This window comes from Xiphophorus couchianus, chromosome 17, assembly GCF_001444195.1.
Source record: "Xiphophorus couchianus chromosome 17, X_couchianus-1.0, whole genome shotgun sequence".
In the NCBI taxonomy this organism is placed as follows: Eukaryota; Metazoa; Chordata; class Actinopteri; order Cyprinodontiformes; family Poeciliidae; genus Xiphophorus; species Xiphophorus couchianus.
In genome coordinates this window covers 2,734,421-2,760,234 of record NC_040244.1, presented here as the reverse complement: position 1 = coordinate 2,760,234, position 25,814 = coordinate 2,734,421, and the positions used below count along the sequence as shown (strand labels likewise).

The window sequence follows — 25,814 nt, the reverse complement described above, 5'->3', positions numbered from 1 at the left end:
TTATGGAACAGAACAGATATTGGCTAAATACCGGCTTTGACAAATTTCCATTAGCAAAATAACAATTTTTTGAACAAATTTGGTAAACATTTTAAATACACTAACAATAATTTTTGCATTTTCCTAATGCTAATTTTGCTAATGGAAAATTACCAAAATTATTGGCCAATTAGCAAATTTTCAGTTAGCAAAATGTGCTAATGAGTTTTCATCATGGATGGATGGATGGATGGATGGATGGATGGATTTGCATCTTTAACTTCTTTCTCACCAGGTGATTCTGCAGTACAACATTTCCCACAGCATGATGCTGCCATTTTTCCGTCCAGATGTGACTCTGGTCTTTATGTCCAAATTTCTATTTTAGTTTCATCAAACTGTCAGACATGACTTGATAAATTCAGGACTTTCTCCTCAAATTTAAAAACTGTAACTTTCCTGGATTTACTTTACTTTATTATTTATGTGTTTTTTTTATTGCAGATGTTTTTCTTTTGTCTTCTTGAACTTTTTTTTGTCCGTTTCATATCTGCTGATAAGACAACTGCTGGTCATGGAGCATGGAGGTGGCAGCATCATGCTGTGGTGATGCTTGGAACAGGGAAGCTGGTTGATGGAGTTAAAAACCGGAAAACTTGTTAAATATGCAGCCAGAAATATTATGGGATGGTTTAGATCAGAGCATGTTCATGGGTTAGAATGGCCTAGTCAAAGTCCAAACCTAAATCTATCACGGAATCTATGGAAAATCTCTAGACAACATACAGATTCAAAGGGCCAGATTTATAAATGTACGCCACACTTTTCAGATTTTTTCATTACTTTAATCCATCGTAGAATTTTAAAAATATATAGCCTATCTATATTTTTGCATTTTCTGTCTTCCTGTTGTCCATATTTTGTTCCATTTTATTTAACTATTATTTTCAATTAGCCTCTTTTCTGTCATTTTTCTGCTTTCTTTTTGTATCTTTTCATGTTTCAAAGTTTTTATTTTGCTCATATTTATATATATATAAACATCTGAGGTGTAATTTCTTATCATTTTGTACATTTTTTTATTCATTAAAATAATTTTAATATTTATTTCAACTGTTTTCCTTGTTTTCTTATACGGTTACCTCCATGCTGTTTTTGTATTATTTAAACTTACGGCAGGTTTTCAAGTTCTCATTTCTGTCCATTTGGAATTCTTCTACTTTATTTATGCAACTGTAAGCAAAATTAGCCTGTAATATCACTATTTTAATTATTAATTTGTAAGTAATTGTCAGATTAAGGTCCTGACATATACTGATATGTATAAGCAACCAAAATCTGACTTCAGGAGTTTATTTTTAGGTTTGTTGAAGGACCACGTGTCAGAAATCTGACAGACTGAAGTTAATGATTAATGCAGCTCACTTCCTGTGTCGGTGCATTTTATGGAAATCAGACAGAGAGGCTTTCTACGTTACAAATATGTGCAGAGAGGCGGGGGGCAGGAAAAGGTGAGATATGAAGATGTTATCAAACCCTCAGAGGCAGTGATGATGCAACATGAGGCGACCTGAGGAAAAACACGACCAGCTTCAGCGTCCATTTAAAGAAACAGTCAACCATAAAATCCCTTTTTGTTGTAGTTTTTTGTATCAGACATGTTGTAGATCTTTAGCTGAAGTGGAAAATCATTTACTGAAGTTAAAACTCACCTGAATGAAAAGGAGTAAAGAATGAGCTGAGGTTTAAAAGTAAAAGCAACATTTTTTTGTTAAATAATTCAGATTAGCTGCTGTGTAAAACTAAACCACTTAGTTTTATCAACATTTAAATGCAGCTTTAAGGGAAAGCTTTAAAACGTTCTAGAAAAAAATGATAAAATAATCATTTTTCTTACTCTAGTAGGCAAAAATGCTTTATTAAAATCAAAATCACTCAAACATCAAAAATATTAAAATGACTAATTTATATTTTATCAATAATTGTGAAGTTTTACCGTTTAAGTTTCAGATTCATTGTTTTTTTTTTTTTGTGAAACACTGACCTCTAGTGGTTGAGCTGCAACACTGCAATAAATTTCCAAGTTTTTGTTTATCCCGAGTTTGCAGGACTGAAATTCTCATTTTCGATGTAAGTTTCACGCAGAAAACTTGTTTATACAATAAACAGCAGCTTATTATTTAATTTCTGACGTTAAAAATACATTAGGTTAATTTTCCTCCAATAATCTCCTGATTCACCGCCTTGTACTTGTCATGTTTCCAAATAGTTTAGAGAATAATCTATTCTTTACCCCCATTTAAATCACTTTATAAAACAGATACAATTCTATTCTATATGAGATTTGAGCATTTCTATGACTATTTATCACAAAAAATAGCCATTTCATTTAAGTGAAAATACTTAAATGTCGAACACCTGGTTTACGTGCACAGGTACGAAATGGAAACTCATGTTTACGAAGCAGCGAATGGACCCTGAGCTTCTCCGATGTTTTCCCCCTTCAGCCTGTTGTCAACGTGAGAAACTCCAGCAGCTCTGACGGCCCGTATCACGTGATACAGCAGAGAGTAGCTTAAATGAAGATGTCTCACTCGGCTGACACTTCTAAACTCGGGATCCAGTGATTTTCTTTTAATCACACTTTTAAAATCACCATTTACTTACTGTATGAGCTTTATGGTGTAGCTATGAGTTGTATAATAATTAATCATCGCAAAATGATTGCTATAAATTTTGATTTACTTTTTTGAACATGATCAAAATGCTAAAAAACACTCATGCTTTTTTTTTAAGTACAAAGATAAATCACAGAAACCGTAGCTAATTGGCCATCAGACCAATTTAATTTTTACATTAATAATTTTACTTTAACAATGAGTTAAAAATTATTCCTAATTTTTAATGCCCAGTGCTATGTACTTAAGTGTTTTCCTTTTATGATTTTGCTTGATGTACATAAGTGTTCTGTTTGTAATTTTGCTTGATTCATATAAAGTGTCTTTTAGTTTTTAAGAAAGTGCTATACAAATAAAATGTATTAATATTGTTTTTATTGTAATTATCATTGCTAATTAGCTTTAGTTGTATTAAAAAACATCTGTAACCCTCAACTCTGTAGCTTTAAGTGGCTCTTTAGCTCACTAAATATATTGTGAAATGAAATATTGCCCTTTTTTGTTTGTTTGTTTCTGTGGCCCCTTGAAAAAAAACCCCACCACCACGCCCCGTGTAAATTTGTCTTAGAAACGCCACTAATCGAAGAGACCAGCATTCAAATCTTCTCACAGTGACTCATCGTGTTGTAAATTGGCGATCTTGGTTAAAGCTAGCCGGCTAGCTGCTAATTCAGACTGACGCCATTAGTTAGAGGAAAGAAGGCGTAAGAATCAAGAAGAACGATCCGGTTCCGATTTTAGACCCGTTCTCCTTTCAGCTGCGGACTGATACCGTTAAAAGTTCGGGTCGTGTGAGCTGTCAGGGAGCTGTTCTGATGATTTTAGCCTCTTTTTTAAAGTCGGAAGTCGGTGCACGGTTCGGGCTGAGTTAGCATTGTTAGCAGCTCGGAAACAACCGTCTGTTTTTCTGAAGGAAAACTCGAGGATTTTTTTTTTTTTTTTTTGGAATAAAGTGACACCATGGCAACAGCGGGGGCGGCCGGAACCAGCGGCAGAACCTACTCGTTTAAAGTGGTCCTACTGGGGGAAGGCTGCGTGGGGAAGACGTCGCTGGTGCTGAGATACTGCGAGAACAAATTCAACGACAAACACATCACAACCCTGCAGGTAAGACGGTCCGGGAGGAACCGAACCGAACCGGGCTGCTGATGAGCCCCAGCCGCCTAGTGTGGGTTCTGGCTGGAGAGCGGAGGGTCAGTCAGGTGTTTGTGAGGGTTGTTTACGTTCATTCAGACCAGGGAACGGATCCGGTTTCCCTTCCAGTCCGGATCAGAGTGTTGGATCCAATTCCACAGCAGGTCCGGGCGGAGAGGGGAAAGTCCGGTCTCACTTCTCTCCCATAAAAATAATATTTACGGCCTCCTCACATGTCCAACTGCTGGAAAGATTTGTATAACATTTACATTTCCACTGGCACAGCGGCGGGATCATAACAGAACAATTCATAAACCCAGTTAAATTTATTATTAAAAGGAGGTTAGAAAGAAAAGCATGGGGCGACAGTGGAGAGGAAAACTCCACTTTAACAGGAGGAAACTTAAAAGAATGTTGGATAAATACACAGAAATAAAGAGAAGCGCTGAGACGGCAGTTTTTCCTGTTAGTGGAAAGTGAGAAGCAACTTTAGCTAACAGCTAAATAAATTAGCTCTGAGACATTTCTTTGAAGGACAATGTTGTTTAGAGACTTCATAATTCATTTCATTTGTTGTTTTGTTTTTTTATTTTGGATATTTAAAATGTCTTCCAGTTTCAGAGTTAAACTTTCATTCAAATTTTAAAGCCTGTTGATTTTTGAGAATGTGTTCTTGCATAATTACACAATTAAAATGGTCTCAAAACAACAATATTATCATTTATTGCAATAACCTTTGGGACAATTTATCATCCAGAACAATCTATCATCTTGCCAGGCCGATATAGATGTAACTAATATGGTATTTCATAATTTTATATTCACAGATTGAGACTAAAAGAGCCAGTAATATTATTTCTGATCAGTTTTCCTGGTCATTTGATTGAAGACCGTGTTTTTTCTGGTTTCATATGAACATGTATCCATCCTCTTTTTGCAATAGTTTTGTTTTGAAACCTAAAAATAGGGGTAAAAAGTGGTGCAGGTTTAAAATTTCCAAGTTTATCTCCATCCATCTTCCCAATGATTCCCACAGCATGATTCTGACACCACTGTGTCGTCACATTGGGCAGGAAGCTTTATTGCTGTTGAAATTATTGAAGTCATTCATAAAATAATTGGTTGATTACAATAGTTGACATTGTTTCTGTTTTAAACTCTAGATTTGATCTTTTTTCTGGACATTCTCTGGATGTGAAGCGGAGCTGAAACTCTGACTCTTCATCCTCAGAGTTTAGCTGCTGCTCAGGGTTTTGAAACTTAAACTTTTCTGCAGGTTTTAGGGGAAAACAAAAAAGAAAATGTTACAAAAATGAAAGCTTCTCGACATGTTTGAACGTCTCGGATGAAACAATCCTGAAATGTGAACCTTAAGGAAGGAAAATAAATCACTGTAGGTTCAGTCTGCAAACAGACGGGACGTTTTTCTGAAGCTGGTCGGACGTTCAGCCAAATTAAACATGCAAGGGGAGATGAAATGGTATAGTTTAGATCAAAACATTCCCTTAGAATGGCCTAGTCAAAGTTCAGACTTAAATCCAGTTGAGAGCATTGCAAAACTTTAAAACAGAATTTTACAGACGGGTTGCGGCGCTTTGCTCACATCAAACCCTAACAAAATACGTCGAGGTTTGACGACAAAACATGACGTTTGCTCTTAGACAATTATGATGCGTAACCATGGTAACAAGGTATTGGTTTTACAACCAATTAGTATGATATGGACTTAAAGTTTCATCACAGTATTTAGTGATAACGATCAAAGTGTAGTTTATTACGTCTTATTAATGTAGCCGTTTGACTATGAATGGATGAATTCACTTCATCAGAAAATATTTTAAAACATCGTTAATTGGAATTTATCTTAACGATAAATCGGAATTCTTATTGTGATAAATGATACGATAAATGACGCCCAACGCTACTGATTAGCATCTCAAAAGCTCAAATAGAACCTGAACTTTGACCCCAGATTGTTTCTTCCATGAATCATAGTGAACAATAACTCCAACACCTTTCTTACCAAAGAGAATAAAGTCACAATATTAACTTTATTCTTGTAATTTATGTACTGGATTTTATTCTCATATTATTTAAGTATTTTTGAATTTAATTGAGAAATTAAATTAAAAAATAATTGAATTTAATAACAATTATTTAGAATAATTTTGGAAGTTCCTGCTAAGTTTTAAGGTAAATATTAGTAAATATTGACCTTAAAGCTTGTGATCGTTGCTTATCCTCCATCCTCGCTGACATTTCTCCTTTTTATTTATTGAATTTTCTCTTGTTGGACACAAACATCCTGACGTTCAGTCACACAGTCACAGTTCAAACCTGCAGCATGTGTGACGTTAAAATCCAGAAATGAACCAAACGGTTCAGGGTGAGACAGAGAAAATAAAACTCCTATTCAATGATACTTTATTGATCCCAAAGGGAAATAAAATAAGTAAATGACTAAGTAAATAAACAATTAATTAAATAGTGAATAATTGATTAAATAAATAACTAACTAAAAATTTAATAAGTAAATTAAAAAAATTAATAAATAAAAAATAAATAAGTATATAAAACATTTAATACATAAATAATTCAATAAAAAATTAAAAATAAATTGTAATAAATTAAAAATGTAACAAATAAGTAAATAAAAAATGTAATGAATAATTATAAATAAAAAATTAAATATAACTAAATAAACAAGTTTAACTAAATTATTATATAAATAAATACTTTAATGTAAGTAAAAAAAATAAGAAAATAAAAGTAAATTAATAAATAAGTAAATAAATGGCCCAGATGATCCAAAGCAGTGGAAATGTTGAACAGAACTCGTTGAACTGCATTGTGGGAGTTGCAGTCCGCCTCCCATCAGGTCAGCAGGGTGGAGGAGGGGTCCGCCGCAGTCACACGGCGCCGCCGCAGCGCCTCACATGAGCCGCATCCCTGCTGCACGCAGGAAAACGATTAACTGAGCCGCTCTGATCCTGACGGAGAGCTGCAGATCACAGGATCGGGGGAAAAGTTGGAGAAACTTCCGACACGCTTTATTTTTTTTTATTTTTTCCCTCCTTCGTTTGAACGTTGGGTCGTTCTCAGCACGAGCTCTGCATCGATGGAACGCCACGTTGAGTCATGGGGTGTTTTTCTGGCTCCGTTCGGCTGCTGCTCAGTTTAACGTGAGAAACCTGCAGATATAGGCAATAAAAAACAGTCAGGATCAATAAAAGCAGCTGCTGCAGAGAAGCTTCACACTGAGATCATCCAGGTCTGAGGAATAATCTGGTCAAGTTTCGCTGGAATCAAAGATTTAAATTCAGAACGACGGACGTTTGTGGAAGAATCTAAATATCTTTTTGGTATTTAAAATAAATTTGAAAATTATCATAATGAAGCTGATTTATTTTTTAAAAATTGTCTTGTCACAATAAGCAATAAGTCAATTAATCACATGATAAATTAAAACAATAATAATTAAAATTTGCGTGATTTATCGGTTTTCTCTTTTAACCGAAAACTGGATGAGAAAAGTCTTCAGTCTGTTTAGAAAGATTTTATAACTCATTTTATTTGTTTTGTTTATTTATCTTGGATATTTAAAATGTCTTCCAGTTCCATTGTTAAATATTAGTTATAATTTAAAGTTTATTGATCTTTTAGAATGTGTTTCTGCATTATTATTCTATTAAAACTTAGAAATGACCTCAAAATAAAAATATTATCGTTTATGGCAGTAAATTGTGGGATGATTCATGGACCTGACGCTGATAAACAGAAAACAGCAACATGTTTGGATCTGAAGCTCAGATTGAATCTGGAAGCTCCACCTGTTCCCCACCTGAGGGCTTTGAGTTTCAGTTTCCTGACAGATACGAGTTGAGCAATCTGAGGCAACTTCACACAGCAACACAAGCTGAACGTTTCAACACAGACGTTGGTCAATCTGCAACTTTCTTCCTGTTCACGTTTCTTCAAAATTGTTAAAATGCTGGAGTGACGTTAGTGGTAACCAGTGATGGACCGATCCACTGTTTCACCTCCGGTACCGATATCTGAGCTTTAACATCGGCTGATACAGAAACAGAAATGTTTCCTTTTTTTAAGCACAGTCATAAATCTGCTGAATTAACCATTTATTTAATAACTGTTCAACAGAACAGCACATTTCATTACACCAATTTCTTCACAAACGTGAATTTGTTCAGTCAGTGAAATTAGGAGTAAAACAGCCAATATAAATAATAAACTGATAAAAATTATGTTAAAAAAAAAAAAAACTTCAACAAGCCTTTTTTTCCAAATAGTTCAGAAATTGCAATTAGGAATTCTAAATATAATGTAGAATAAATAGTAAAGTATAGAATTAGACTGGATAGATCACCATTGTCACCAATGCCCGATATACATTTTTTTCAATATTGGTACCGATACAGATAATATTGGATCAGTGCGTCTCTGTTTAGCATAATAGTTTCCTGAAGTTCTGGTCCATTTCTCCTGACAGAACCGGTGGAACCGGGTCAGGTTGGTACGTTGTTTTTATTGGATTTTTCCACCATTGCTCTCATTGTGATGTCAGCACGCCCAGGGCGGCCATCTTGTTTTTCAAGTGGATTTTACAGCTTCTTTTATTTGGACTTTGATTCCAATCAACTTTACGATGGAATATTAGAGTCAAGATTATTTTTTTAAATTATGACAATAGAGTCATAATATTACAAGAATACAGACGTCATATTAGGAGAATAAGGTTGTAATTTTATAAATCCACTCAAAAATTAACAAAATATTAAAATGAGGACTGTTGTGGAGTTACACTTTGGTATAAATTTTACTAATTTTTTAACACATTATCACTAAATTATTTTCAGTGTTCAGGTTTTTAATCAGTCGTACAAAACATTTGATCCTATTTTGAAGAAAGAACCACAAACTGAACTGGTTGCATCATTCCCTGTTGAATAACATTTTTTTTCTCATTATTTTAAGACATTTTTTCTGGTAAATTTGTGTCTTTTTTTCTGCTAATATAAGGAACAAATATTTTGTCTATTATCAGCAGTAAAAACGGTATTTATATCAGTCTTCATTTAAAAACAGTTGCTGTGTTTAGAAACGTTTGAATACATCAACTAAAGCAGTTTTGGCGAACTCTTCTATCTTCCACAGTTTTATTCTGTGGAAAATAGAATAAAACTTGTAAAAGATAATGTTGCATCTAACATTTTATGTAAGTAGATTTTGATCTAAAAGTTGTAGTTTTGTCCTAATTTATTTTGAATTGTGGTTGGGAGGCCACATAAAATCAGTCTGATGGCAGCAAATGGCCCTCTGCCCCTACTTTGAGAACCATTGCTCTAAATCAAACAATTCTCCTTTAAATAAACATAGAAGCTGATTATTTTCTACATAAAAATAAACTTAAATAATTGAATTTCACTTCATCAAGTATCATAGTTTACTAATAAAGTTTAAGCATTTTCATTTCTAACAGATAAATTTAGCTAATTTTAACTGGAACTGGACGAATTAAGCGACCAGAAACGGCTCAAAGCGGAGGAAGTGTTGCCTCTCCTCTTCATTAATGTTTAATGGAGTGATTATTAACTCCTCCTCCTCTTCCTCTGCAGGCGTCCTTCCTCACAAAGAAGCTCAACATCACAGGGAAGCGGGTCAACCTGGCCATTTGGGTGAGACGCTCTCTGATGCTGCTCGTGATGCGTTCAAGTACCAAACTGAAGCCTGTGTTTTTGTGTGTGTGCAGGACACGGCGGGTCAGGAGCGTTTCCACGCGTTGGGTCCAATCTACTACAGAGACTCCAATGGAGCCATTCTAGTCTACGACATCACAGACGAAGACTCCTTCCAGAAGGTAAAACCGCTGCGTTCAGAACTGAGAACTGCTTCCAGAAACTGAACTGATTCCTTATTTTGAACAGAATCATGACTCTCAAGACTCCACAGTTTTTCTAATTAGAGAATATCTTTTCCTGACTCTCTTCAGTGTCAGGAACTGGTTCAAAATAAGAAATCAGTTCATGTTAGAAACTTTTTCAACATGTCGACTGTTCAGAATGTTGAATCTCTTAAAAATAAGGAATCAGTTTGGATTTCTTATGTTGGAATAGTTCTTGATACTAAATGATTCCTTATGTTAAACTGATTCCTTATTTTGAACCAGGTCCTGATATTGAACTGATTCCTTAGATTCCAGACTCAATTTGTTCAGGTCCTGATCAGAAGTTTTTCATAATTCCTGAAAGTCTTCCTGAATTATTATTATTATTTACATTTTTTTACGTCTGATTGAGTTTCTGTCTGGTACCTGATGTTTATTTTTTTAAACATCTAGACTCTGACCTACAGAACATTTACAGACACAATATGGATGTTTTTTTGTTTTTTTTAGCTTGATTTGTTATAAAAAACTGAACAATAGCAGTTGAAGTTATCAACAAAATGTTTCTTAAACAGCTGTTGACTAAAATCCACAAGTAAATAAGATGATTAAACTGGAAAATAATCATAAACAGTCACGCTTTAGTTGAAAGTGAGAAATTATTCAGCATGAAGACAGAAACGTGACATTTGTGTCATAAGAGTTTATCTTCACTTTTATTTAAATTGTGGAGTCAGGGCGCCCTCTGCTGGACGCTTTGGGAATCATCTCAGGTTTAAACTTAAAACAAGCCAAATTTACAAAACTTTAATTAAACATGCTAACAACACCGAGGCTAGAGATTCACCTGAACCCTAAAGAAAGTTGTTTTTAAGTAAAAACTGTAACAATATGTCATATTTAACGGGTTTAGCAGAACTAATCAGTGTTTTTTTGTTGTTGCAGGTGAAGAACTGGGTGAAAGAGCTGAGAAAAATGTTGGGAAATGAGATTTGTTTATGTATAGTAGGTGAGTTAACAAAGTTACTGCAAAAGTTAAATTAAAGACAATTTATCTATAGAAAACCTCAGTATTTACCAACAGAAAATGTCCATGAACACAAATCAGTCTCAGTGATTTTCTTCGATTTTGTGTTTATTTAGTTTATTTCATCACTAATTGTTGTTCAGGGGGGAAAGAAAAAAGAAGTTATCTAAAAATGAGGATTACAGTTTCAGTTTCATTTTCTGGCTCCATCATTGGGATTTCACGCCAAACAGAAACTTTGGGGTTTTTGTTGTGTTGCTGCCGTTGTCATGGCGACCGCAGCTCTGGCTTCACGGTGGACGAAAACGTTTTCCAGCGTTTTAACTGGATTAAATTGTGGCCGTCATGTGTTCAGACCAGATTAAATCTGCGGTTTGGAAACGGGATTCAGTTTTCAACATTTTTAAAATGATCATTTCACATCTTTAAATTGTGGCCTGTTTGTTTGGATTCTGGACCTTTGAGGTTTTTTCTCCACCAACTTTAAAGTTTACAGACAAAAATGGTAATTGTTTTTCTTTATAAAACCAATGAAGCTCAGTCAGAGTGAAAGTTTTCAAGTCTTACTACAGATGATCAGTTTTACTTCTGTCTGGACTTTAAGTAGGCCATTCTAACCCATAAATCTCGCTTCATTTTAACCATCTATTGGATATCAGGCTCCATGTTTAGAAACTTTAATTAAACATGCTAGCATGTTTAAAATCTTTATAGGTTTTATGTGCACCTAAAAAGAATGAAATTAAACATTTTAGGATAAAAGAGAATACATTTCTTATTTTTAAGTTATAATTTTTATCGTTTAAACCAGAAGTTTGCTGGTTTTTATCTAAAACTCCTATTTTTATAAAGCCAGAACTTCTCTGACATTTTGGAGAAACATAAACATGTTATTTCTGCGCCTGTCTAGCAAAACAAATTTTGCTGGATGATAAATTGTCCCAATAATTACTGCGATAAATGATAATATTGTTTGTATTTCAACTGACATATTAATAATGGCATAATAATGCACGTTTGCCCCTTTAAAGACAAATAAACTTTAATTTGGTACAGAACACACACCAACCAAAAACAATAAGTAAAATGGAAATAAAGAATACACACAACCGAAACTATGAATAAAATGGATTATGATTAAAATTATCAGACTGAAGAATTTTGTCATCCAGGTTTTTTTTCTCCAAGAGAAAAATAATAAATTAGTCAAATGGAAATGAATAATCTCATTTTAATTTATCATGTGATTAATTGTTTCATTGCTTGTTGCTGCAGTGTTTTAAATTCTTTGTGTCTCTGCAGGTAATAAAATAGATTTGGACAAAGACAGACACGTGTCAGTGGAAGATGCTGAGAGGTGAGGAGAACTGGAGGAAATCAGACGCTTTTCCCGCCGCAGGCAGACAGATGGCACCAATGAGACTCCTCTGCTGACCTCTGACCTCTTGTTTCTGTTGCAGCTATGCAGAGTCAGTGGGAGCCAAACACTACCACACATCAGCCAAGCTAAATAAAGGCATAGAGGAGTTGTTCCTGGATCTGTGTAAACGTGAGTCTGACCCACAATCTGACGTTTTATTTATTTATTTTATTTAGTTCAAACAAGTGTTTAAAAACAAGAAAATAAGAAATCAGTAGGACAATACTGATTACACAATAATTATCTTACTACTTCCTTTACACACACACACACACACACACACACACACACACACACACTGCCTGCAGACATGAAACCAACACACACATTTATCCATTTGTTTGTTTCAGAATCAGAATTTAATTGTGCAAGAAAACAACAAAAATTATTTTTTTAAATAGCAACTGTCATAGACTGCGCAAATAAATAAATTATTATATTTAAATAAGTATAAATAATATAGTACAGATATACAGAAATAACTGGGATGTTTTTTAATCCACAAATAATTCAGTCTTGCAAGTTTGTATCAACCATAAAGTTCCTTATGTTGAAAATTTAAAATAATTGAAAAGCTTAAAATTTATCATTTTAAAAAAATGACAATTTATAATTTAAAGAAAACAAAAAGTATATCAGTTAATTTAAAAATAAATTTTTGAATTTTCTTTTAATCCAAAAGTAAAATATAATTTCCCAAAATTTTATTTTTGATTTATTGATAAAATCGATTTATAGTCCAGCACCAGCTGAAAACTGTGCAGGTAAATTTTTCTAATTTTTTTCTGTTTTTCCATCAGGCATGATGGAGACAGCTCAGGCGGAGGAGAGAGCGAAGGGAAACGGAGCCAGCCAATCAGCATCAAACAGGCGGGGCGTACAGATAGTCGACGACGAGCCGCAGGCCACGCCGGCCGGAGGATGCTGCTCCTCTGGCTAACACACACACTCACACACACACACACACACACACACACACACTGCCTGCAGACATGAAACCAACACACACATTTATCCGTCTGCCATCCAGTTTGTCTGCTTGAAAATAAACTCCGCCTCTGCTGCTGAGGATCATGGGAAATCATATTTAAGTTCTTGGTCTGTGTTCGCTCCAGAATAAAATTTATCCGAGTGTGCTTCTGTCCCACGTTGATCTTTGTAACCCGTCTCTCTGTGTGACATTAAACATGGCGGCTAATGGTTTCTTTCTTTCTGTTTTGGAGTGAAGCTGCTGTTTTGATTAAGCTTCGGTGGTGCGATGGCTCCACCTGCTGGACGGAGGTGGAAGTGTTTTCTTTTAATCGGTTTGTTGGTGAGGAAAACCTGCAAAAATAAAGCAGCTGGATTTCTTCACATAACAAGAAAGAAAAAGCTCTGAACTTGCCCTGTAATCAAACTAGAAACAGCCAATAAAAATGTTTCTAAGGGCTCCAATTAGAGCTGCACTCATCGAAATAAATCCATGTTTAATCAGGAAGTGAACTGGAAACGTAACACCAGGATTTATCGTTTATTAAATTTCATACTCTCTGTAAAAAACTGATTTCTGCTCTCCTGTTCCTCCTCTGTTCTGATTTGTAACTTTGAAAGATGTGACAGAAAATCAAACATAGATGGAAATAATGATCAGATGTCAGATATTTTAATGAGTGATAAAAGATGTAAAGACAAAAAGTAATCCATCTCCAGCTACATATGTTTGCATTTTTCTTGCATCGGTGTTTTATGTCTGATTTATTTTGTGTAACTAAAAGTTTATTGTTGAAATAAAACTCTTAAAACGTTTATTTCTGTCAAAATCAAAATCAGAGCTTCAGCTTTTACGTTCAAATTCTGCCCTAAAAATTACATCTTATTTCTCCAGGATTCAAAATATTTTCCACATTTAAACGGAAATATGAACGACGACGTATTGTTAATGTGCCATTATTGTTATTATTACTATTATTATTATTACTGATTATCGGAGGAATCTCCCTTGCTTGGCTCTGCTCCTCTTCATCACTTTGGATTTTTCTTTCCTCCCTGAACAGAGAAGTGAAACTGTGCATGTTTGATTCATGTAAACTGCTTTGTTTGTCTCACTTTTAAACTAAATAAAATAAGTTATTTTACAGTGATGGGAATCTGAGTGTTTGTGCTTCAAAACTTCCTGAATAAAAATGTATAATTTTAAAGCTAGAACCAGTTTGAGTTGATCTGAGCAGGAAGTGACGAGCCTCAGCTGTCTACTTCCTGTGTGAAGGAGGAACAGAAATCCTCCCATCATGATGGAGCTCAAGTTTATTTGTCAGCAACAAAGCAGGTCAAAGTGCTTTGCATCATAAAAACATAACAGTTATGAAACAAGCGGTAAATGTTACATTTTATCAAGTGGCATCAAAATAATCAAGCAATTACTCATCAGATACGTTGATCAATGTTCCAGTTATTATAAATCAAAGGCAACTGTAAGCACTTTTTACTGTTGATTTAAAGAAATTCAGGTTAGTTTTCCAGGAAGTTTGTTCCGGATCATTGGAGTATATGTTCTCTTTACGAGAAAGTAATATTCTCATAAAGAGAACACTAACTTGTGCTGTCTTGTATAAATGGAGGAGTAGAGAGTGTACCTTGCTAAATAAAGAAAATGAGTTAATTAGATTGTAATTATTCTCCGCTTGAGCTGCAGAGACGGGATCCTTTCAATCAGTCATCCCTGAACATTTGCACTTGTCTCATCCTGCGTTACAACAAGCTACAAAATGGAGCTGGAAGATGTTTAATGAAACCTGGGAAAAGTTGAACTGTTTACTCAAACGGTGCTGAATAGTTTCAGGCTGTGTTTTTACTTAACTTATATTAGACATTTTTAACTTTGGTAAGATATCGTTCGGTTCATTCGGTTTTATTTTGTTGCTCTAAAAATTATTTTCAGATTATTTCCAACAACAAAATCTAAAACTTGTTTTAAAAACATCACTGTGTTTAGTCAAAGCTCATAAATGCCCATGGCTGTTTTTGAGTAAAAAAAAGGTCAATGTATGTTTTGCTAGCCATAAAAACATGGCTAAAGAAAAAATACTTGTAAGCAACATTTTCTATTAAAAGAAAAATAAATTTGTCAGTGGAAATCATAAGAAGTGCAGAAAGTGTTTATCTGTTTCAGCTAAAGACCATTGAACTAAATTATTCCAATTAAACAGAGTTAAGGAGTATCTAGTTACATTTACGTAACTTTTTTTTTTTCTCCGAAGAGTTTTTGCGGCGTTAGTGGCTCGTATTTTTTTGACAGTAAGCAGACAGGAAGAAGGGTGAGGAGAGGGGGAAGACATGCGGTAAAAGTCGTCGGGACCGGGAGTCGAACCCGCGACGTCCGCGTCGAGGACTAAGGCCTGCAAACGTGGGGCGTTTGGTTCTAACCCCCTGCGCCACCACAGCACGACCCAACATCTACATTTTTTAAAAAAAAATTATGTTTAGGAGTATTTCACTACGCTTCACTCTTTACTTAACATGCATTATAAAATTTCATAAGTTTTTTATTTAAAGAAAGTGATTCAGAATTATTTTTCTTTTACTTGATTTTTTACATTTTCTGTTACTTGTATGAATTATTATCAATTAAAGTACCAAAATTTCCAATTAACTTTATTTTTTGGTCCGTCGGATTATTAAATTTTTAAATATTAGATCATTTGATCAGTTACTCAGTATTTATATATATATGTTTTTACTTTTACTTGAGTAATTTCTTGCACAGTTACTTTTTGCTTTCATATGTTGAAGTAGTTCTACTCTTACTTGATTAAAATTTTAGGGTACTCTGCCCACCTTTGACATTAAACAATCCCCCTAATTAAAATAATTAACTTTTTAAGTACTTACGTATAATTTTCGTGAATAAAAACTCCTATTTTAAAACAGACCAAGCAACACTTTCATGTCTTTTTATTGCTTTCTAGGACTGAAAATGACGCAAGAAAGAAAAAGTTGCTCCTTCTAAACTGCCGTTGGCCTCATTTTGTTAGTTCCCGACACTCGGAGCTCATCCTGTCGGGAATTTTCCACTCCTTTTCCCGGAGAACCTCTGTAGCTTCAGCAGCTCCCGGAAGTGACGATGCTAAGCTCCGGATAGGTGAACGGAAGCCCCGCCCCCTCCTTATATAAACTAAATTCGGACTTGTTGCTCCTGGGTTTTTCATCGCTCCTGCTTGCTCGCGGTTCTCCAGAACTCCCAAGTTCTCAGTTGAAGAAAGTTCATTTTCGGTGCCGCCTTTAGCCGCAGCCATGGCCCAGATAAACAGCTGCCTCAAGCGGACCTTCATCGGGTTCAACTTGTTCTTCGCGGTAAGTTGGGATGTTTTAAGAAGATCCAGAACCTTTCAGAATTTAAAGTGCGCAGTTAAAGCTGTAGTGGGTTAGCGCCATTTATTCTAATTTAACAAATGCCAATAACCAGCTTAACCATTTAAAAACTGTCATATTTAGAGTTTGTGACTAAACAAAGTGTATTCGATGCTAATAATTTATTTAAAAAGTAATATATGGTCCTCACCTTTAATTTATTCATGTGGTGAAAACTGAAGTTTCAGTTTCGTATATAAATTAGGACCTTAAATAGGTTCTGGTTCAAAATGTAAATGGTAATCTGATTACTATACACTGAATACAGATTCCTTTTACAGTTTGTAATTTAACGCTTTTTTAAAACATTAAAGTTGAACTTTTTTGTCATTTTTGTCCACTCTGACTCAGACCCAGCATTAAAAACAAAATTTTAACTGTTAATATGGCTGCTAAATGTTCTTATAAAACAACCAAAATAAAGATAAAAAGCACAAGCTGCTCAAACAGAACAAAAGATGTTAAACTAGACTTTAAAAATGTTTTGAGTAGATGAAACTTTTCATAAATGAAACTTCCCATGACTGTACAGTCACCCATTTCTGTATTGCATTATTATTTTTCAGTAAGAAAATGAATAGTTCACTGCCATAAACAATTTGAATGCATTTGCCCTTTTTTGTTTTCATAAAACCTGCCGATCACTTCTTCACTGTAAAATATTTCAACTGTATTTTGTTTCTTTTTGTTTTGTACTAAAGCGGCTAAATTCTAGTCAATTATTTTTAAAAAGCGTGAAATAAACTTAACTTTAATTTTTAAACTTTCCCATTTATTAGATAAACAACCGAGCATTGCGTGTGTTTTAATTCCACTTCCTCATGAGATAAAATATTTCATATATTAAAACACTAGAAGTTTTATAACTGTTTAGACTTGAGCTAAGATGGTTCCTGTTCCTGTTTTGTTTTTTAAAAATACAGAAGTTCCTTATTTTTTTAGGTTTGTTTATAAAATCTGCTGGTTTTACCTGCACTCGGGTTTCCTGCTGACGCCAATGTTTGCTCAGGGCAGGACATATTCAGGCGTCTGCCGCACACTTCAGTTTTGCATTTAAACCTGCTTTTCTTGTTCAGGGAAATAATTACATGCTTTGTAAGGTAAGCTGTAGAGTTGCCAGTTGGATATTTCAAAGCATTTTAGTTTCTAAACTAACACAAATCAGCTAAAAAAAAAAAAAAAAACACCTTTATAGTGATATTTAGCATGTTTATTTGTATTTACGTCAGAGTTTGTGAGCTTAAGAAGGATGTTGAGGTGGGGAATATGGTTTTATGAGGGAATAAGTTTGATCCAGAGAAAATCATAAAAGAAAATCATCAATTTCTATGTTTCATTTTTTTCACACCACAAATTTAAATATGTTATTATTTTTAAATCCAAGTCACTGAGAAGGTGCATTTATTCTTGGCATCTACAGCATCTTGGATCATCTCCAGTTATCAATATGATTGATAAATCTGGAGGAAAATATCCCACACTGACTCTGGATCATTAAAGCAACAGTTTGTGGTCTGAAAAATGATGATTATCATCTAAAAGTATTTAAAACTGGTTATTTCTAAAGCCATTTTCCATCCTAGCTTCAATACTTAGATTACCTTTGTTCTGTAAAATCTTTATTCTGTTTATGAAATTTCAGCTTTAGGACATTTAATAAGCTGATTTTATGTAGCTTTCACACCAAAACTGAATCTGTGGTTTAAAGAGTTTTAAAATGAATCTTTGTCTAAAATTAACTAAATGTTTCTTCTAGCTTGTCGGAGCAATCATCCTCTGCCTCGCTGTGGTCTCCCAAGTCATCACCAGCGGTGAAGATGGTGATGTAAGCGCTCACACTTTGTTTACTTAGCTGGAAAAACTCAATTTGAGCTAAAAATCTAAACATATGACTGCAGATGGAGAATCGGACCACTGGGCTCGTCTGCCTGTACATCATGGGGGCCGTCACCATGCTGCTCGGCCTGCTGGGAGCCTACGGCGCTTACAAGGAGCACAAGATCTCTCTGATTGTGGTGAGTGCATTTTCAGATGAAATGGAACGTTGCAAGTTTGGAGTTTCCAGTGATCTCATCTGAGATATTGCATCATGCAGAGATCTTTATTTTGAAACAGAGGTCATGTGTTTGTGTGACACTTTTTTACTGAAATTATTTGCTCAATCTGTGTAAGTTAGCTTAATAACTTTAAAAGGACCAGGATGTATTCATTTGGTTCTCAGGTTAGGTGTTGTTGTGTAATTCTGGTTTGAATTGTTTGTTTTCCTTCTGCAGTTCCTGGTCTGCATGGTCATTGGGTCTTTGGTGATGATCCGATCAGGAATCCCAGCAGCCATTATTCGTCCTGAGGTAAAATCTCTTCTCCTCCAGCCGGAGCTCCTAACTGGATCGTCACGTTGGTGGAAATAATATTTATGATTTGCGCTCTGGTGTTAGAATAGCTAACTTTTTATTTCGGCAATGCTTATTAAAAACTCAAATTTGTTTTTATCCAGGTATAATTGTGGCGAAGTAGTTGTTTCCAGACCTAACTTAATTAGAAATAATTAAAAAATCACATTTGTAAAGATTTCTGTCATAAAATAGAGAAAGTTAGAACAAGTTTTTTTTTTTTATTTACCATTTTTTGTTAACTTAAAACTTTTAGCTAAGTTAGCTTCTTTTTTAGCTTCTGATGATATTGCGTAGTTGTGGTGCTTTAGCATTAGCATCGCTAACTTTTTAGTTAGTGATCCCCACCACCACAAAATCTAATTTGGTTTTATTTAAGTTTAGATGTGCATAAATTGTTGCTTTCAGACCTATTTTAATTAGAACAATGTGACACAATGTAACCGCGGCAACAAAGTGTTGCCACGGTTGCCATGTGATTGTAAAGACTTTGCTATTATAAATTTGTGTCTGATTGAGCTGCATTGTGTTGTTTCTGCCTCTGAATGAATCTCTGCTGGTTTGCAGGTGGAGGGATTCCTGGTGGAAAAGTTCAGGACTCTTCTGCCTCTCGACACGGCGACGATCCGAGAAAAGCACTTGGTCGACAGCCTGCAGACTCATGTGAGGCTCATTCCTCTTTCACATAGAAGAACTAAAGGTGTTTAAGATATTTTAATGGAAGGGTGAGAATGGAAATGGTGCATAAACAAGCTTCAGAGACGTCTGACACTTTCAAGCTTTTTTGTGTGTTGTTTAAATGTTTCCATTCTCCTCTTTTCTCATTTCTGAGTAACTCTGAAACCCACCAGGAAACCACACTGCACATCTAACATCAAAGACTTCACATGTTTTTAAAGTATTCTAGAAACCTCATCCAAATGACCTACTTCAGTCTGAGTCCCCACCTGTTCCTCAAGCCAACCTTTCAGGGTTTACGTGATTAACAGAACAGGAGACAAAATGGCTCCTGTTGTTTACCTTTCAGTCGTTATAAAACTTTGTTCTACCTTTCTGCTTTCTGTTTTGCTGAAGGGTGATTCAGAGTCTGGTCACACCCACATTCACTTCGACTGAAAAGAAACCAGAACCAAAAGTTTGATCTGTCTTACTCTCTCTACCTAAGAAGAAAAAAAAGTGTTTTCTCAAGCTTAATTCATTTGTATTTAAATAATTACATGCCAATCTTAGCAAAAAGTAATTTTTTAGTTGGTTCATAAAGATCCAACTTTGTGGAACCAAGAATTCCACAAAAGAAAGATAAAAATATTTTATTTATTTTTGTCATTAGGAAGGAAACTTTTCACATTTTCAGAATATTTTTTTTGATTAGGAGAACTGACAGCTTACAGACCTTAAGGTTATGATAAAAAATCTTTAGTAGTATTTTCCACATAATGTCAACATGTATCCATCCACTTTATTGTAAAAAAATGTCTCTTTATTTATTTTAAAATGTAAAAATAGAAACAAAATGATGATTCTTTAAACATGAGAACAAATTTTCTTTGGATATTCATCAAAATCGATAAGCAGTCTTTTGTGAAAACATGTAGCATTTGTGTCTCTAAAAAAGTTTTATTTGTTTGGACTGAGGCCAGCACGACTCTTTAAATTATAAATAATTAAATTTTTTCTCTACTTTAAAACAGCACAATCTTCAGAGATGTGAACATCAACCATCAAACATGGCCGACATCTATACTTTTAACCACAACCAGAAGGTTTTACAGTCAGGCGTTCACTCAGAGTACTATGACATACTTCCTGCAGGAATGTTTTTTATCCTCCTGTGGTAAAAGGTTGACGTGAAACTAACAAAAGCTACACTCAGCTCCTGCTGATATGCATTGAGTAACTGATTATTATTGGTTCAAGCAGCTCAGCCAATGGCAATCTGATTTTAATCAGACGAGCGTGCAAAGGCAAGTTTAGAAGAAAAGTTTGCAAAAACTGATAAAGAAAATGGAAGCCGTATTTAGTTTGTTGCTGCTGTGCATCCAGGAAGCCTCCATTTCAAATCCTCTGATGTTATTTTAGCTTTTGTAGATGCTAATCTGCTGCTCTCAGTTTTACAAACACTTTGTTGCCACGGTTACACATCAAAACTGTCCAAAAGTTACAAAAAACAAAACAAAAAAAGATGCTGGTGGCAGAAAAATCTGTGTTGGTTATAATCTGGATTATTTTAGTAATCGATTATTCTGACCATTAATCAGATAAAGAATTGACACATTCATTTAACCAGTTACGGCTCTTTTTCTTTTTTACAATATCAGGAATGTATTAAAAGATGCAAATAAAAAAAATATTAAATTCCCTTTTTGAATAAGCAAATAAATATTTTATTGCTCAAAATGCAATATGTCAACCCTTTAGTGAATTAGAACAAGGTGGAGAGTTTTTTTTTGTTTGTTTTTTACAATCAAAGGTGTTTTTATCTTAAATGCAAAATATATTTTTATCTTTGCACAGTTTAGGCCTAATTACTGCTTTGAGTGTTGGGTTTTTTCATCAAATGGCCTTTTTTTAAGTTAATGATTAATCAATTACTAGATTAGTTGATTATTTCAATTATTGATTAATTGTGACAAATCCGATTAATTGTTTCAGCAATAATCTGCATCATTCCAAGCACCTCACATGTCCTGCACGGCGGCGGAGGAATGATGGTTTGTTTTGACACTCCTTCTTCTTCTGTGGTTTCAGTTGCACTGCTGCGGCCTGTTCAGCTACACAGACTGGAACGAAGACATCCCGTCCTCCTGCGATTGCCCCTCCATCGAGGATGAGGAACCATTTACATGCAAGCTGGTCCCTGGCATGAACCGCTATCCTGTGAGTGTCCGCGCTCACATTTGATCTGATTCACATTTCTATTCGACCTGGAGCCACTCATGACTTGGTGTTTACGTCTCTTCCAGTTTGTGAGGCAAAGCAGGTCCATCTACAGTAAGGTGAGTAAACTGGAGCTGATTGACCAACCTAAAGGTGAAACGGGTCAGATAAAGTAACTGCTGCTTCTCCTTTCCACCGGCAGCCATGTGTCCCCATCGTGATGTATTACGTCCTGCTGGTGGCTGACATCTCACTGGGGGTCATCTTCACTCTGGCTGCTCTGGCTGTGAGTTCACCCTTTGTCTCTTTATTAACAAAAAATACACAAAACATCCTTTTAGGGAGCATTCACACCAACCCTGTTTGGTCTGCTTTAATCCAACACTAGCTCGTTAGCCTACAAAGTTTGGTTTGTTTGGGTGTTAAAAAATCCTTTAAAAATCATAAAGTGGCAGTATTATGTGTTTTCCAGAACAATCAAATAACTTAACCTTCAGTTGTTTTAGAAATTCTACATATATAAAATTTGACTTATGAAAGCTAACATCCTAATTTAACACTTTGAAATTGGGGCTCTGTCTCTTTAAGAAGCTCAAATTCCTTCTGAAACTCCGCCTTCAGGAAGTCATCACAACATGGCTCCTCTATTAACACTTTAGCATTTTTACCAGCATTGCTCTGAGAAGTAGCTCCTATAATGAGCTCAGCAGTTCTCTCAGTTGTTTGCTAATTGGTGCTGGCTAGTCTGAAGGAGTTGAGTGGGGGAGGAGCTGCGCCTTGAAGGCGGGGATTGGTCCAACAAGGCGTTTTGCACACTTGACTTGACTCTGCTCTGGTGCAGATCAAGAAAGTTTGGTTGAAGTGAAATCTGGCACGATTCAAATGAATATGTGAACGCCAAGCAGACTGGAGACCGCTCCAAAAGCAGGAAGTGGACTGCAGGTCAGGGCATTCTGGGTAAATGCGACCAAAACGAATGCACTAATTTATCGCTAGCAAGAGAAATGACTCGTGTTTAGCCAAGAACAAAAGAGAAATCTTCCAACCGCTGAAATCTGATGCCACTCCATTTTTGTTTGGATTAGAGTACATGAAGAAGAAACTTGCGCTCAATGTCTTCTTTAGAGGTTTTCAAGTTGCTTCCTGTAGTGATTCTTGCCGCAGCTCCCCCACAGGTGAGGAGGGGAACAGGTTTTTCAAAAATCTAAAAATGTAACAAATGTTGCACTTTTTGACCACCAGACCATCAGGTGTGAAATCACCCTAAAAGTCATTTTAAATCTCACAAACTACATCTTTACAACATGATCCCTTACAAATAAGTTAAGCAATCACAAATAGCTCTTAGACTTGAGAAAATAAACATTAAACATATAATTTAAGTAGCAGATATTGTTTAAACTAAACTGTTTAGAGATATGTTCCAGTCTTCTTTTGAGTCAACTCATTAATGTAAATAAATAATCATTAGAATCTCATCTGAAGGTTAAATTCCTCTCATAGAGACCAGAAATGTAAACAAACCGTCCCGGCTGATAAAACCTGTCCCCTGCCTGCAGTTACTCCCATGCTCAAGGTTTTTGAAATGTTTCACTTTAAAGGAAATCTTCGAGATCTATGACGCATCAGGACAGAACAGGTCCTAACAGATCCTACCAGGTCCCTCAGGATTGTTTTTCTAACAGACTGTTCAGTGTTGGCGCCAGGTTCACCAGAAGGAACCTAAATGGATTAAACAAGAGTTAATTTGGAGTAAATAAACTCTCAGATGTACATTTAAGGTCAGAAATATTGCCCCCGTGATGAAATCACACACAAATAATGCAATTTTATTATACAAAATTATAATTTTGCATGTTTTTGTACTTCCATTTTGTCTCTACTGCTTTGAAAAACAGTCAAGATGCTTTAAAAACCCCACCAAGATGTTTCTTTGGTAATAAACGGACATTTTTGGAGTCTGAAAATGAGTCCTTTCAAAATTCCCCAGATAAGAATTCACATTGGTTGTGCCGTCACCTAGCAACCTAAGTAGAGTTCCAGGATGTTGAGTCACAGGGTGGGGGTGGGGGGGGGACAGCAGCTTCTTTGGATTTAAAGTGACAGAGGCCCTAAAACAGCTAAACGTAGGCAGGACTGAACAAACTAAAATCTCATTAACTAAGAATAATTTTGTGCAAAAAATATAACCAACATGATTTGTATAGGCCATAGACATATCCTAACTTGTTTAATTAAGCATAACAGGTGAGTAAATAAACTCACAAATGTTGCCCTATGATAAAATCATGCAATATTTCCATGTAAATGACCATAATAAAAACATTTCATACTTCGTCTTCCTCCTCATGGTTCAGGTTCTGGGCATGATTCTGTCCTCCATCATGATCCACCAGCTGCGTCATCCCAACAGAACCCCCGTCGTCCTCAACGTTCCCACCATCTTCATTCCAGGACCACCAAAGTACCACGAGCTGCAAAACGAACTCCCCCCTCCCTACTAAAGGAGCACTGCCACATTTCTGTTGTGCTTCAGGATGTTTTTCTTCTTCTTCTGCCGTTTCTCTGACTGCTTCCAAAGTGCCTTTCATTCCTCCAACAAGGGAGAAACTCTCCAGAGATTACTCTGCACCAGCTTTGAAAGTTTTATTTTTAAACCATATTTTACATTTTTTTAATGTTTGGTTTTAATTATCTGGGAGAGTTTTAAGAAAAATAAGATATTTACTTTCATCTGTTTCTAAATCATCATGCAAAAAATATTTTAACAAGTTTGGTTTACTATTAAGTACTAAAAGTTAGGAGAAAGCCATAAAACATTTTCATCATCAGAGTTGTAACCTAATTTAGTTTTTATATATTAAACCTCTAGATATGCAGCTTTATGTTTGTTTAACCAAAAGCAACTTCCTTGCACACTTAATGCCTTCTAAAGGAGCTGTTTAAATTTTATTTTTAATAAAGCTTAAAAATTGACAATGAATGTTTACAAACAGGAGTTTGTTTCTGCTTGTTAATCTTTTTATGGTAGACAGATTTTTGTTTGGGCTTAAAGGGAAATAAAACTATAAAATAAAGCAATGTTTGTGGTGTTTACTGATTAAAAAAATCGTCAGACTACCCTAAAGCAATTTGCAGCTCTGAAGCATAAATGGTTGTAAAAACAAAAAGTTCTCAAAAAACATGGAGTCAAAAATTTGCAAGAAAAAAAATCCAATTTTGAGATTAATCTCAGAAATTTTCTAGAAAAAACAAGAACCTTCCTGAGTTCTAAAAGTAAAAAAAAACTCAATATATTTTTAGCTTAATCTCAGACATCTTTGAAAGTTTTAAACTTTTAAAACTCATAAATTTATTTTCTTGGAAATCTAAACATTTCTGAGCGTTATCTAGCAAATTCTCAACTTTTCAAGTTAAGAATTGTCATTGTTTTTCTAGAAAATTTCTAAGATTAATCTAAAAATGTCAGTTTATTCTGGCAAAAAGATTTTCCCTTTGGAGATCAGAAATGTAAATTTTTTCTCTAGAAAATTTTTTAAATCTCAAAATTACTGACTTTTTTTCCTTGCAATTTTTCAACATTTAGAGCTCAAAATTTTCTTCTTTTTTTTTTCTATGAAATTTATTTTTACTCAAGAAAATTTTCAACTTTTCATGTTAAGAACTGTCACTGTTTTTCTAGAAAATTTCTCAGATTAATCTCAAAGCTTCTGAGTTTTATCTAGCATTTTTTTTAACCTTTGAAGTTCAGAAATTCAAATTTTTCATAGAAAAATTATTAGATTAATCTTAAAATTTGAGTCGTATGTGTTATCAGTGGTTACGGTTAATAGAGCATGCAGCAGTGAGTGTGTGAGCAGATAAAAAATGATAAAGGACACAATATTTGAATATTTTTGTACAATTTTAAATAATTCAAATGCCTGATCTCAAGTCTTTTTAATGATATGCATGTTCATGCGGGAAGTTTCCACAGCTGTTTGACCAAAATCCCATGATCTCTGTGTGTACACGGGTCAAA

General features: G+C 34.9%; 2 protein-coding genes across 2 annotated transcripts; both read left to right on the top strand.

Annotated features, from left to right (window-relative positions):
* Positions 1–3,287: 3,287 nt before the first annotated feature.
* Positions 3,288–14,260, top strand: rab21 (RAB21, member RAS oncogene family). Its single transcript, XM_028044174.1, has 7 exons — positions 3,288–3,764; positions 9,425–9,484; positions 9,559–9,666; positions 10,639–10,702; positions 12,023–12,077; positions 12,181–12,269; positions 12,941–14,260. Exons 1-7 carry the CDS (start codon positions 3,618–3,620, stop codon positions 13,078–13,080), a joined length of 663 nt encoding a protein of 220 aa, XP_027899975.1. The 5' UTR covers positions 3,288–3,617; the 3' UTR covers positions 13,081–14,260.
* A 2,034-nt stretch (positions 14,261–16,294) lies between these two features.
* LOC114161084 (tetraspanin-33-like) lies at positions 16,295–24,870 on the top strand. The gene is made up of 9 exons (XM_028044144.1): positions 16,295–16,469; positions 18,283–18,351; positions 18,425–18,541; positions 18,800–18,874; positions 19,484–19,579; positions 21,665–21,793; positions 21,880–21,912; positions 21,996–22,079; positions 24,151–24,870. The coding sequence occupies exons 1-9, from the start codon at positions 16,410–16,412 to the stop codon at positions 24,295–24,297; spliced, it is 810 nt and encodes a 269-aa protein (XP_027899945.1). The 5' UTR covers positions 16,295–16,409; the 3' UTR covers positions 24,298–24,870.
* Positions 24,871–25,814: the final 944 nt, after the last annotated feature.